The sequence below is a fragment of the Alligator sinensis genome, unplaced genomic scaffold (assembly GCF_000455745.1).
Source record: "Alligator sinensis unplaced genomic scaffold, ASM45574v1 scaffold29_1, whole genome shotgun sequence".
In the NCBI taxonomy this organism is placed as follows: domain Eukaryota; kingdom Metazoa; phylum Chordata; order Crocodylia; family Alligatoridae; genus Alligator; species Alligator sinensis.
Window position 1 is genome coordinate 2,064,763 of NW_005841933.1, and position 14,091 is coordinate 2,078,853.

The following is a 14,091-nucleotide window of genomic DNA, read 5'->3' on the forward strand; positions in this document are numbered from 1 at the left end:
AGCCAACACTGCAAGTGGCTGGTGCTTTGTGATTGTCTATTGGTTGTCCTCTTCTGATGTCACATTTACAGCAATGTTCTATTCCCCAGCAGTGATGATAGTATCCACATCACCCCTTCATTTACTTCATAAGTATCTCTAAGTACATGAAAGGGAATGCAAGACAAAGTAATTGAATAAAAGTAATGAATAACTTGTATACTAACTTCTATTAATCTTCATTTTCAAGTATTATGTAACAAACTTCCTGAAGTTCAAAAGAGGACTGTTCTCAGTGGTGGCAGATGACAGAACAAGGAGCAATGGTCTCAAGTTGCAACAAGGGAAGTTTAGATATTTGAAAGAATGTTCTCACTAAAAGGGTACTAAAACACTGGAACAGGTTACCCAGGAAAGTGGTAGAAGCTCCATCGTTGGATGTTTTCAAAACCAGGCTAGACAAATCTTTGGCTGGGATGATCTAATTGGGGCTGAGCAGGGAGTTGGACTAGATGACCTCCTGAGGTCCCTTCCAACCCTAACTTTCTGTGATAAACTTCATTCAGGTGTGCTGCTTTCAGGGCTATAGTGCCATTTTATCTTAGTTTAATTTATTTTTTTTAATATACTGCCTTTTCCATTTTCTGTAAATGTTCGAAGGAAAGGTAAGGATCTAATTTTCCAGGCTAAGAGGAGAGGTCAAGGAAGAATCAACAACAAAAAAATCATGAAATATTTTGAAATTACAGGTGTATAGGAAAAAGTATAAATAAATAAAAATAAAAAAAAACATTTTCTAAATTTGTCCTGAGTTTATCACATTTTTTAATTTTTCAACTGAGAAATATTTTTGTAGTACAGAGGTGAACATTAATTAAATAAAGCCATTACTTTAAAACTTTAATTGAAAATAGTTTGTGCACTGCATTTCCATATTATAAAATCATGAAGAAACTCCAGGGTATGGATCACTGGATTATTTTTGATATGATTAAATTCAGTTCCTTCCTCAGCACAAAAGCAGGGAATGCAGTCAGTCTAGTGACTAGAACAGAAGATTACTGTTAAAGGCTTAATTCTCTTTCTGACTGCAACTGACTTGTGTGGTCTTGGGCTGTTCACTTAATCTTTCTGGATTTTGTTCTGTAACCCTTACTAATTGGCAGAGTTGCCTGGAAATTGCTGAGATTACTCATATAAGGAGTTAACTCAATGCAAGATCTGCAAAACTGGGTGCTCTGAGCCTGTTTTTTTAACCATCCATAAAATGGAGACTTTAGTAACTACTTTCACCGTTGTACTGGGAGGCGTTTTGGATGCTTGTAAAATGCTTTGAGATCCTTGGATGAAAAGTGGTATGTACTTTTTATTTACTCAGTTACATGGGTCAGAACATTTTGCTTGCCTACCTGGATTTGCTCCAATTTGTTAAGAATATAGTAACTCTTGCAGTCTCTTGTAAAATCAATTTTATAGAGTATTCTTAGTGTTCTGGGTTCTGCAGTGACGATTCTTTGGGTTACTGATTGCTTGCAAAGGGGACTGGACTTGATGGTTCAGGAGGCTCGCTCCAGCCTTATGTTTCTATTTATCATTTTTGTGTTTCAAATACAGAAACCTGTACATTACTCCATTTTGTGTTTGATGCAATAGTACTCTTCCTTTGACTCTTCCTAAGAAGCAGTAAAATAAGCTTTACAGACAAATGTCCTTCGAATGTATTCTCTAATATGCAGTCTCTTTGGAACCATGGGAAACTGGATTTTGCTTATATGTCGTGCTTCTGTTTGACACTGACTAAAGATTTTATGAGCTTTAGCAAGATCTCTGTTATATGTGTGCTATACAAGAAAATCTATAACAGGCTTCATTGGGATTTGGAACCATTACTTTTATTAGTCCAAGAGCAGGAGTAGTTTAAGAGACTTAAAAGAATAGCTCACTATCTCCTGTTCTCTTAAATATTTTACAAGCACCATCCCCCTTTTTTCCCTCCAGATTTTTGTGCTTGTAGAAAAATTAAGCTTTCTGATTAGTTTAACCATTTCCAGTAGGAAATAACCTTTGACTTTTCAGAGTAGTTCTCTAGTTAATGAAACGAGATTAATATTGTAATTTTAATGCAATGGGCACAACTATAAACCTCAAAGAAAATATCCAAACTGTAAGAAACTTAGGAGTGTGGAACAGGTTGCCTTAAGGAAGTCATGGAATCTCTTTCATTTAGAGGTTTGCAAGAAAAGTCTGTATAGGCATCTATCTGAGATGGTTTAAGAACAACAAATCATGTATCTCTGCAGAGTTTTGGATTAGGTGACCCTTAAGATCTCTTGTAATCCTTTGTTTCTATAACAATAGCACAGGTTCTTGTGCCTGGAGTATATCTGATTCAGAGCAAATAGAACAGATATAGCGCTTTGACAAAATAATGGACATAGTAGGACTGGGAGTTTGGAAACATGCCTCCCCCACCTCTCCCCTCCCCACCCCCGTTAACAGACTTCATATTAAATGGGCATAGGCAGTATGTCCTTATTTTTTGTCATCCTTCAAAAGTCTTAAAAATATGATTACAATAAGACATGGACTTGAAAGTGTTTTTTTTTCTGATACCTAAAGTGGATTTTATAGCCAAAATGTAGTTGTTCCGAATCACTTTTTCCTCCCACATTAGAATCCCCACAAGGGAAAGGGACCTGACTGGCCAGTTAGTAGAAGACCTGAACAAAAGGTTGGGCCTACATATGTGTCAGAGGCTTGGTTCTGCAAATGTCCTCCTTGTCTACTACATCTGAAATATTATGCCTCAGTATTGAAAAAGTGCTGGGGTCCTGTATTACTCCAGTCTCCAACTGAAAAGGAAAGTTGGCTTACAATATTAATAACAATTGAAGTAGTATTCAAAACTTGCTTATTTTGTATGATTTGGTAACAGTTTTACATTGCAGAATCTAGCATCCTTTTTAAAATTTTTTACTAACTCTCAGAATGTCTGAAGATACCTGAGCCTGAACATTTGTTTCTGCATATTGAATATGATTTAAAAGAATTAAGACTCACCTACTCAGTCACATTCAGGTTTCAAAAAAGACTGCAGCTATAGTAGGACCTAATGGAGAAGCATGGGAAAACCTTTACATTTTTTTAACGTATCCACTTTTATTTCAAAATAATTAAGCTATGATGAACTGTCAGTAGAGGAAAAGTTACCGTACCTGCCACTTTCTCGTTGCATCAACTGGAAGGTTCTCATGATTACCTGCTGTTTCGTATGTTGTTATTCCCTAATTTTCAAAAACAGAATTTTGATTTTCAGTAATTTGCTTTTCACAGCTTAAATTAAGCTGTTTATTTTTTAATCCCTAATACATAAATCCAGTGACCTGGAGAATGGTTCTTATAGATCCCTTTCCTAGAGCAGTATGTAAACAGCTTCCGTTAATAAAAAAAAAAAAGCAAATGTAAAGGTTTTTGGCTTTGAATACAGTAAAATACATAGTGTTGGGGTTGAACACCGCCAAGAGAAGAATAGTAGCACAGTTATAGAAGATGACTAAAAGGTCTAAGTGATAGAAGAAATGTTGCATGTTACTGTGCAACAGCATAATCCCCCAGATGATACAACCATGCTATACCGCAGTGATTCTCAACCTTTTTAGACTTAAATCACCCCTTGTACGACTCAAAGCACCTGTCGGAAAGTGCTAGCTCTTAACTTTTCCACTTTTTTTGAAGTGGAAAAATAATAGATCAATTCTTCTGTTGCAAAGAACTCCGAAAGACCAGAACAGGCGAGAATGTTTTGATACTATGGATTCCTATTTGAAATCTCTTTATCTTGTGAATCAATGCTAACCTTGTGGCACCCCATGGCACCCTTAAAATGATCTCACAGCATCCCAGGGTGCTCTGGCACCCTGGCTGAAAATTACCACTGTACACAAACAAGCCATTAGAAGGAAGGTGGATGTAGGTATAGCCTTTGGGGGGAGGGGGAGGAATGGAGACAAACAGTGTCACATGATATCATTAGAAAATTTTTCTAACTTCCCACAGGAAACTCACTGCTAGTTGAAGCTGTCTCACATGGCAATAATTTTGCATCTCATGGTTATGAATAACTTGTTAGCATTCTGAGAAATCCTCTAGGACCCACATTCAATTTGTGTGTGTGTTTTGATTAGCATGTATTTCTAGAGTGCAGAGAAGTTGGTGGTGTTCTCGTGTATACTCTGGTAAGCGTGTGATGAAGCATGCTGCAGAATGTTGGTTCTGTACCAGGAGTCTTGTGCTTCTCTAGCCCTCACCCACTTAAAGTTACTGCTGGCAGGCATAAATTGGGTAGTTGTGGTTATGTTTTATAGGTTTTGAAGCTTCTCATGAGATGTCAGAGTAGCCACCTCTATGGCATGCCCAAGAAAAATATTACCAGTGTTCAGTTGTGTAGTTTAGCATTTAAGAGAACTTACCTCATCTGTGTGCTTTCCTTAAAGAATTCCCAGAATATATTCACAAAATTACTTCTTTTTAACCTGGATTTCCAGTGTAGATCAGAGGATATCGGTTTCACTTTCTTGGATCTGGATGAAGTTCTGCACATTCCCTGTGCAGAATGACTAACTGCACAGCATTTCTGCTGAAATCAAAAGAGGGTTTATGAACATCTTCCGATATAAACTTCAGATTTTCCCATGAAACATTTTGTCCAATGCCATGCTTCCAAGACACCATCAATCTAAAGTTTGGATTTCTGTTTGGTAGTATACATGTTTGATGCCACCTGATCTGAATTAGCTTCTGTAGATCATTGTTTCTCAATCAGGCTGATTCATCAGCATAACTAAGTTTCTTCATTGTTTGTTTGTTTTTTAAGACTAAAGTATAAACTGCATGTACTTTATACTCTGACCAGACTCTGCTTTTTAAAAATGTGGTTCTTAGAGCCAGATGAAAGGGGTTCCTTTAACTTGCAACTCACAAATACATCATGGCCCACAAACACTCTGGCATCCAGGGGGTGGGCACCTGTCAAAGTGTGGGGCTACCCTTGTGTCCCTCAACGCTTCACCAAAACTCTTAAGTAGCCCTCCAACCAAAATAATTACCCACTCCTGCCCAAGAAGCATATGCATGTCTGTAGCTCCTCAGCATTATTCCATGAATCTTAGGCTGGGCACATGATATCTTAGAGGATGAAAGGGTGAGGCTGCCACTTATAGTTCCCATAGCAGTCATTTCAGGGTCTGGCTTGCTGCTTTCTGAAATTCATAGGTATGAAGCTGTGGGCTTGCTTTAGCTATGGAGCCGTGTTGACTCCATCTAATGGAAGTGCTAGAACCCAGGTTTTGACTGAATGTTAATTCTTCATGGAACCAGTAATTGAAAGAACAAGTGTATAAGGATTTTTTATTATTTGATTTCAAGAACTCAAAACTGTATGTGGGTGTGTTTTTTTTTGTTTCTTCAGATCTCTGAAAAATGATGTTTGCAGTGAAGGATATATGTTGGATATAGAGTGCTGCTCCTTCTCGGACCAACTCTCTGACAAAAATAAGATACCAGATTTCATTAAGAAAGTAAGTAGAAAAAAATGCTTAGAACACAGCATGCCTTTATTTGCACTTGAATTTCAGGGCAAGTGGATGCTGCAAGTTAAGCTTTTCATTTCTTCTCCCACATTCCATTTACTCCATGCACAAATGACACTTCAGTAGAATTGCTTCTCTTGCAAATGCCAGTGTCTGCATAGGACCCCCTTGGTCAATTACAATGACTAGTGAAACAAACCATTGGCCATTCTGCTATTTGAAAGTGACTTGCAGTACTACAGGGTGAGTGATCTCAAGCAGATATCCATTATCTCATTTTTTATCTGTACACAACATATCCCAATAAAGTTGTGAACCATTTCAGCTACAACAGTGTTTCTATGTTGGTGCCAAATGTTCTGAATTATTTGACCTTTAACACTTGGTAATACTGGAAAAACACTTAGATAATGAGCCCCATTATCTGCAATATTATTTCCCAGATGTGTCCTTGTAGAAAATTATTTTAAGCTATATTTCAACTTCATGCAAACTTTGTACTTCCAGAAACTTTGTCTTAAACTGGGGGGACTTTAAAGATGACTTTTCTTTTAACTCTGATATGTTGCCTTTTCCTGCCATTTACGATAGCATGTTGTTTAATCAAATTGGGAGCTTATTAGACTAAATCCTATTTAGTAAACCCTGGGTGCATCTACATGTGCTATTAAAGCTACACAATAAAATCTGGAACAGTTTGCACCAGAGTGAACTGCTCTCAGGTTCAGTGATTACACATGCGCCAGGGTCCACAGCAATTAGTCGGGCTAGAGCATCCCTGGGCTGGCAAGGGGCACCGGGGGTCAGCCCTAGTGTGTGGGCTAAGGATAGAAGTTACACACAAACCAGTAAAAGTGATTGGAAACCAGTTCATATCTGTAACACAACAGAAGTTCAGTGCACATAAACCACTTTGAAAATGGCTGAAACTGGTTTAAGATAAACTTGGATGGGATGTAGTATCAGATTTAATTGATTTAAGTTAAATTGATTTATTGAACTTCTGTCTCAGATCCCCTCCAGATTCAAGTTAATTCAGTCTCCCAGCATCCCAGCATGGTTTGCACCTCCCCTCTAAACCCCACATCGCACGGTGGGTAGGCTAACCTTGGCCCAAGCTGGCTGCTCCAGCCTAGCAGGGAGACATGCTTTAGCATCCCCCAGCTTCTGGCATGGGCTGCTGCAGGCATGTGACATGCACATGGCACCAAGCAGCATGAGAGCAGCTGAAGCTCTCCACAGGTAAGTTAGGGAGAAGGAGCCAGGGATTGAGGTCCCCATAATGAGGGAGGAAGGGAGTTGGGCAGGGCTGGTGCTGGGGTCAATGCCCAACCAGGGCAGTGTGTGGGGCCTGGGGTGGGGAGTGGAACTGTGCCATGGGCGGCTCATCTGGGGAGCAGTGTTGGGCTGGCTCCCTGTCACTGCACACGCTTTTGGGGGGCATAGAGGGCACGTGCCCCCCCAGAGTTGTGCTGGGGTGGATGCAGGTTTCCCACTGTGGGCTCAGGGGTTTCCTCCCTGCTGCCCTCTTCCTGTGGGTCTCCACAGTCCAAAAGGTGGGACTTGGTGCAGCAGGGCAGAGCAGGGTGGGGAGGCCCAGTGCTGCTATTGGAAGCCCCCCATCGCCAGGGAAAGGCACTCCCTGCCCACCTGGCAAATGCAGGGATAGTGGCTCAGAGTTGTGCTCCCCATTGCTGTCAGGTGGGCAGGAAGCATGTCACCATGGTGGTACAGGCCTCGCAGTGGCGACACCAAGCCTCCCTGCCTCGCTCTGCCCTACTAGGCTGGGTCCTGCCCGCTGGGCTGTGGAGACCCTGGAGGAAGGGCAGCAGGGAGGGAGCCCCAAACTCGCAGCAGGCAGCCTGCATCTGCCCCACCCCCACATGCTTCACTCCAGCTGTGCCGCCTGTGCGGGAGGGGGAACTGGTCTCTATGCTCCACTTGGGTCACAGCAGCTGCCGCCTCCTTGGTCCCATAGCCCTGGCTGCTGGGGGCCCCCTCCGGCAGGGCTGAGGGGGAGCCATAAATTATGATTGAGGGGTACCAGCAGGGGTGGATGGGCTCTGGGTTGGGAGTGAGGGGCTCTGGCAGGGCCAGGGGGCTATGGCTTGGGAGTGAGATGTACCAGCAGGGCTGAAGGGTCTGTGGGTGGGGAGTGAGGGACACCAGCAGGGCTGGAGGGCTGTGGCTTGGGAGTGAACGGCAATTAGTATGGGCAAGGAACTGGCATATCAGGGCTGCTAAGCTACAAAGCAGTGGGGGGACAGCCGCAGCTGGACCCACATCCTGGTGAGCGAAGGTAACCCTAATTTTTCCATGATAAAAAACCCAAAATCAAATGCCAAAATGTATTGGTATTTAGAATTAATTTTATTATAGTAATTGAGGCACTGGTAGGCTTCCAAATTGCTTTGAAATGGTAAATATATCAATAAAACATTGTGTTCAACTGATAGATAGAGATAGATATATATGCATTTTAATTGCAGGAAAACACAGATTTTGGGTGTTTTAATCAGAGAACTTGTGATTATTTTTATTTTTTTTTAATCAGGGTTGTGATTTTTAAACAGAGAAAACCAGGATCAATGCTAATTAATCAACTCTGCAGTAAAGCACACATATAGATGCACCCACTGGCTGCATCTCTACATTCAGTCATGTGCAGTTTGTGGTGCCACAGACCATATGTGTGGAACATTAAAATGTACCCCATGCTGCAAATTTGTAGCGTGGGGGCAAAATTTGCTACCAGGATTTCCCGGTAGCGAAAAGAAAAAAAAAAAATCCCTGGGAAGAAAAGGCGGTGTAGTGCACACTTTAATAGCATTCACTGGAACAAACAGTGGCTTGGTCCTCCAGGGAGATACTCTGGCTGCTGGCCAGAGTGTCTCCACTCCTCCATTTGTCCCCTAGTTGATCCAGCATACTCAGAGGAGGTGGGCAAAGGCAGTTTGCCTAAAGTGGAACAGTGTCCCACAACAGAGTGCGTGGTCAGGAGTGTGAGCTGCAGCACAAAGTAGTGGCACAAATTTGTGACACTGCTCTTTGTGCCACTTCGGGTGTGTGCCTCTGCACATCTGGATGTGGCCACTGTGTCCTAGGTGATTCAGGTCCTTTGTGATTCAGGCTTTACATCATTTGTTGTTGTGTCCTCATATCAACTACTGAAAATAAACAACAAAAAATGTCTACTATTGTTAGCTTTGAACTCCAGAGGTTTATGAGGCTAACATATAGTTTAGTACTCCCCATAACTGTATTATAAATACTTGAGAGTATATTTACACAGGTGAAATTGTAGTCTGGGAAAGTATACCTGCCCCAGTTTTAATTTGGCTAGCATGAGTAATACTGGTAGAGAAAATAAGGCAGCATGGATTATACAAATTTGTCAGGGGTCCTGAGTATTTTCTCAGGGTGCTAGTTTGTGCTGAAGTCTTTGCCACTATGTCTTCACTCCCTGTTTTTACATGCAATAGCCAGGTTAAAGTTAGCTCTTTTTTTTTCCCCCCTACCCTGCTATGATCATGCCTTTTACTTGACTATAGTCAGAGCTGAAGTATTTACATTTTAATCATAGGGGGTAGTTTAGGAAGCTAAATGTTTACGACACATTTGTCTGGAGTCTAAATTGAACAGGAGTCCTTTCTAGGAGTATCAATGGTACTTTGAGAGAGTAAGTCTAACAGTTGCTGCCTGCGTACCGTGCAGTACCTTTTGTTTCTGGATGTAGGCATTTAGAAAAATTCAGGTGTTTTTTACTTTGGAAAAGTTGGTCCCAATCTGAAAGTTTAGACTTGGGTCAATTGGATTTACTGACTGAATCCACATGAGTGTGGATGTTAGTTACCCTGCGGACAAGAAACAGCGGCAAACCTTGTGTTACTGATACTTGCCCCCAGGGAATGCCTGTGCCACATGCTCTCTGGCGCATGGAAGGTTACCCTGGGTGGGGTAGGGGAGGCTGAGGCCAACACTGGGCTGGCCCCAGCAGCCGTACCTGGGAGCCTGGGGGCCTCCTGGGGTTGCAGCAGCAGTGATTTTGCTGTTCAGAGCTTGCCTGGAAGCCTGTGTGTGACTCTGGCTGGTCAGGCTCTGGTTTTGTATGGCACATGCTGGCCGCTTGTGCACCACTCCCCCCCCCCCCCCCTTTTTTTTTTTTTATGTGCACCACTCCCCACCCCACCCCCTTTTTTTTTTTTTTTTGCCCACAGATTTTTTTGACCCTGGGATCTCCTGGGATAACTCCCCCCTTCCCCCACCCCCAGCGGTGTTGCTACCTTGCAATGCAGAAAACAGCTGAATGTGCGGTATGTGGTGCCACATACCACGTGGCTGCACTCATCTGGATGCGGTCACTGAATGTAACTTCTTTAATTTAGTCACAATTGTGCAAAACTAGAAGAACAAAAAGGTAAATCACTTTCTGTGTTGAATTTTCTTAGTCAGTTCTTTGATATGGGGTACACAGAAGCCATACCTGCCACAAATACTAGTATTTCTTAACTCATATTATTCTAGAAAAAGAAACCCAACCTCCAGCTGTTGGCTCTGTAAAACATTCAGTTTTAAGACTTTCAGAATTGTTTTTCTTCTATGTTCTTCTAACTCTTCAGTTACAGAGTTTTTCTGTTGCTAGAATGCATTTCTTTATTGGACTATAAAGATGCCTTTTTTAGTTACATTTTGATATATTAAAATGTATGTTTTAGTATTTCTCTGTATATTGTGCATGTCATTCATTCATGAAGGTTTTTTGATGTTGTGGAATTTGATTTTCTTTGAAGATGTTAGTGTCAAGTATATGGTTTTGTCTCACCATCTGTATTTGTTTATGAACTGTGTGGATATCTCAATGCTTTCATGTAAAACTAGTACAGGAGGGGGTGTGGAAATATTTCTTTGCAAGTATAGCTTAATTGTCACATTAATTTATGAGTAACAAAAATAAAATGTTTTGAACAACAAAAATGTTTATTGCTTTTCAGGATAAGGAAAGCAGAATTTTTTTTTTAAAATAACAAAACAGTCAAAATAGTGCAGAAGGGTTAAAAGAGCTTGGAGCACAAGTGGTGTTCTCATTGATCCTTTCCATGGAAGGCAGGGGTCTAGGCAGAGCCCATGTTATCCTGAAAATCAACATGTGGCTGAGACAGTGTCAGTGTGAAGACTTTGGCTTCTTTGACAATGGATGGGTGCTCTTGGGAGGAGGACTGCTACCAAAAGACGGGATCCATCTAATGAGAATGGGCAATAGCATCTTTTGGTATTATCTGACCAACCTAGTAAGGAGGGCTTTAAACTAGGTTCCAAAGGGGATAGTGATCAAAACCCTCCAGCAACAGAGCTCACAGTCCAGGTGGGAAAGGACTCAAAGAAGCTACTTAACTTTGGGAAAGGGTCAGAGAGCTACAGGACTGCAACACGTGGCACAAAAGGAAAGCGAGTAAGTCAAAATGCAATACATTTGATGCATGTATACAAATGTGAAAAGTATGGAGAATAAACAAGATGAGCTGGAAGCTGCAGCCCATGAAAAGAGCTGTGATCTGATTGGCATCACAGAAACCTGGTGGGACAGCTCTTATGACAACATCAAGGTTAACACTCTATTTTGGAAGCACAGGGTTGGGAGAAAAGGTGGTGGTGTTGCCTTGTATGTCAAAAATGCATACACTTCAGGAAGAAGAGGACAGCAAAGCAGAATGTATTTGGGTGAAAATGAAGGATGAGAGATGCAGTACTGATATAAATGGTTGGGATTTATTTTATGCCACCAAATCAGAATGAGGAGGTGGATGAGTCACTCTTCATACATGTGACAAATCTATCCAAAAGCTATGGGATGGTACTGATGGGAGACTTCAGTTTTCTGGACATCTGCTAGAAGAAGCCAGACATAAAACCACACATGTAGCCACACAGAAAACGTCACACTGGTTCCTAACTTGCGTGGTGGACTTTTTTTTCCTGAAAGTGGAAGATATGAGTAAGGGATCATTTATTTTGGATCTTGTCCTGACCAACAGGGAAGAACTGTTGTTTTTCCCCCTGCTTTACCTGTGGCAGGTTAGGGTACTAGGTCTATGTTGTGGCAGGGCTGATGGCAGTCTTATGTAGAGTTTGGATTATGGTTTATATAGGATGGTTTGGATAGAGATGATTTTGTCTGAGGCAGGGGGTTGAACTAAATGACCTCTGGGGGCCCGTTCCAACCCTATTTTTCTCTGATTCAGTGTTTGCCTTCTCCCAGTTCCAGAGCTTAAAACCAAGCACATCTCACATGATCTACTACATCTCGAGACAGCCTTGCCAGTTGTGTGGAGTACAGTATCAGCTGATATTTACAAGGCATTTCCTAAGTGTAATTTTTTTAAAGGTTTTTTTCATGCAAATGAACATGTTTCAGGTGTTAATTATGCACTGTAAATTAATGCATGTTGTTGTTGGCAAGTTTAACACACAGATTGAACCTTCCCATCTGTGTTTGTTAAAAGTAAAATATATATTATACCTGGGTTTGAGATTCCTCTCTTCCCTATTTGACTTGCCCTCACTCTGTTGAAGAGAATGGCTGCAAAGACAATGATACTCCACGCTGTAACTGGCTGGATCCATTCTCGATCCCTCAGTAGCCAAATGTTGTTTCCATCCCTGCTTTTGGTTAAGCTCACAAGATACTTCCTCCTTTTTTATTTCTTAAATTAATCCATGCAATAGTTATCCATGAGAATGTTGTTTTGTGTGTTTCTTTTCTTGGAGAGACATCCTTAAGTATTTTGGAATTGTTGTATGTGGTAAATGAAGAACTCAGTAACCCCTTTAGGTCCCTTTTACCTTTTAGTGGATATTCCCTTCAAATGGATTGGGATGGACATGGTGTGATCCTTGGAATAGAGTGTAACTGGCTATATTGGTAATAGTCTACTATACCATGTGCTATCCCAAGGCCCATACCTCTTTGGTTGACGACAGTCAAAGCGATGGCTGCTGAACTTATGACAGTGTTTTTGCAGGTGGGAGTGCCCTGAGAAATCAGTAGCAGCCAAGGAACCAAGTTCATCTCTGTAGCAGGGGGTCTTCTCGGGGCCAGTCCACCATTGGCTTGCTCACCTGTTCCTGTGCTAACTGCCTGCCTCACTTTCCTGCCATGACTTGCTGTTTCATAATTGGTTCCAATTAGGTGGGAGGCTGCTCATTCTTGTCCCAATGCCAGAGCGCGCTATCTGCAGCTCTGATCCTACCCTACACCAGAGCCCAGCCTTGCAGATGGCTTCCACCAGTGGTTTGTGCTGGGACTTTCATAAAACATGCATACAAATACATACTGGGCTCCAAGCCCTCAGCCCCCTCACTGGGGCTTCACACTAGGGTCTTCCACCCCTTGGGGCTCAGGTGGCCACAGCCCTGCCTGGCCCTAGGGTCTTACACTCCCACACTGCCCCCTCACTGGGGCTCCGCACACTGCTCCTTCACTGGGGCTCACTGGGGTCTGCTGCCTCATTCAGCTCAGGTGGCTATCGCCCTGCCTTGCCTTCTGTCCTGGGGTATTGCACTCTGTGAGGCTCAGGAGGCCATAGCCATGTCTGGCCCCCTCTCAGGGTCCCTGTAGCCACAGGACTCACGAAGAGCTTGGACACTGCTCCAGGTCCCTCTGCCAACCTGGGCCCTGCCTCAGGACTCCCATGAACCTGGGCTTCCCCTGAACCAGTTGAACCCACCAGGGCTGTGGAGCTGGGGTTATTAAGGCACCCCGACCCGCTTTCCACCAGGGTGGTAACTGGCCTGATATTTCCTGGGGACTTCCACGCCACTGGGAGCCCCACTAGACCATCTACTCCCAGCAGGGTACAGTTTTAGGTCATGCCCAGGACCAAGAGCCTCCTGCTCCTACCTGCAAATGTTTCATTCAGCAGTTCAGCCATGCAATGTTTCTGCCTGCCTGCCAGCAGCAAACTGCTCTGTTTATATAGGTGGCCATGGTTTTAAAATGGCTGCCGCAATCAAGCACTGCTGGCAGCTTGACACAGCCCTTAAAGTGGCAGGCACCAACAGTGCCCTGCCACAGTGTCCCAGACCATAAAGCTTTTCTATAAGCTACTAAAAATTAAATTGGTAAGAACCTCCATTTACCACTCTCAAATGGATGGGTTGGTGGAGTGGTTCAATAGAACCCTTCAGGAAATGTTAAGGAAATTCACAGCCACAGATGCCTGCCATTGCAATCAATTGCTCCCCACCCTGCTGTTTGCAGTCCAGGAGGTGCCCCAGGCATCAACAAGGTTTTCTCCCTTTAAGCTGATCTACAGTCAACAACCCCAGGGAATCCTGGGTTTTGTATGGGGTATGTGGGAAGAGCAACCCCATTGAGCCAATAATGTGGTCTCATATGTATTGAACCTGCAGGAGAAACTTAAATTGCTGGGCGAATTTGCTCAAAAAAATCTACAATGAGCCCAAACCTCCCAGGCAGTGCACTACAATACAAATGTGCATCTCTGAAATCAACCCAAGTGATTGG

At 42.7% G+C, this 14,091-nt stretch overlaps 1 protein-coding gene and 1 long non-coding RNA gene across 4 annotated transcripts in view; one reads left to right on the top strand and one right to left on the bottom strand.

Annotated features, from left to right (window-relative positions):
• Positions 1 to 14,091, top strand: part of RFTN1 (raftlin, lipid raft linker 1) — a 139,415-nt gene that overhangs the window by 57,135 nt on the left and 68,189 nt on the right. For all 3 annotated transcript variants that reach the window (XM_006019573.3, XM_006019572.3, XM_025198975.1), the window contains exon 4: positions 5,447 to 5,555. In XM_006019573.3, coding sequence (XP_006019635.1) covers positions 5,447 to 5,555 — 109 coding nt within the window. The remainder of the gene's footprint in view (positions 1 to 5,446; positions 5,556 to 14,091) is intronic.
• LOC102388001 lies at positions 3,043 to 13,515 on the bottom strand. Its single transcript, XR_323318.3, has 4 exons — positions 13,465 to 13,515; positions 4,449 to 4,615; positions 3,195 to 3,263; positions 3,043 to 3,088 (listed from the first exon to the last, which is right to left on the bottom strand). It is a non-coding gene; the product is annotated as an uncharacterized LOC102388001 (long non-coding RNA).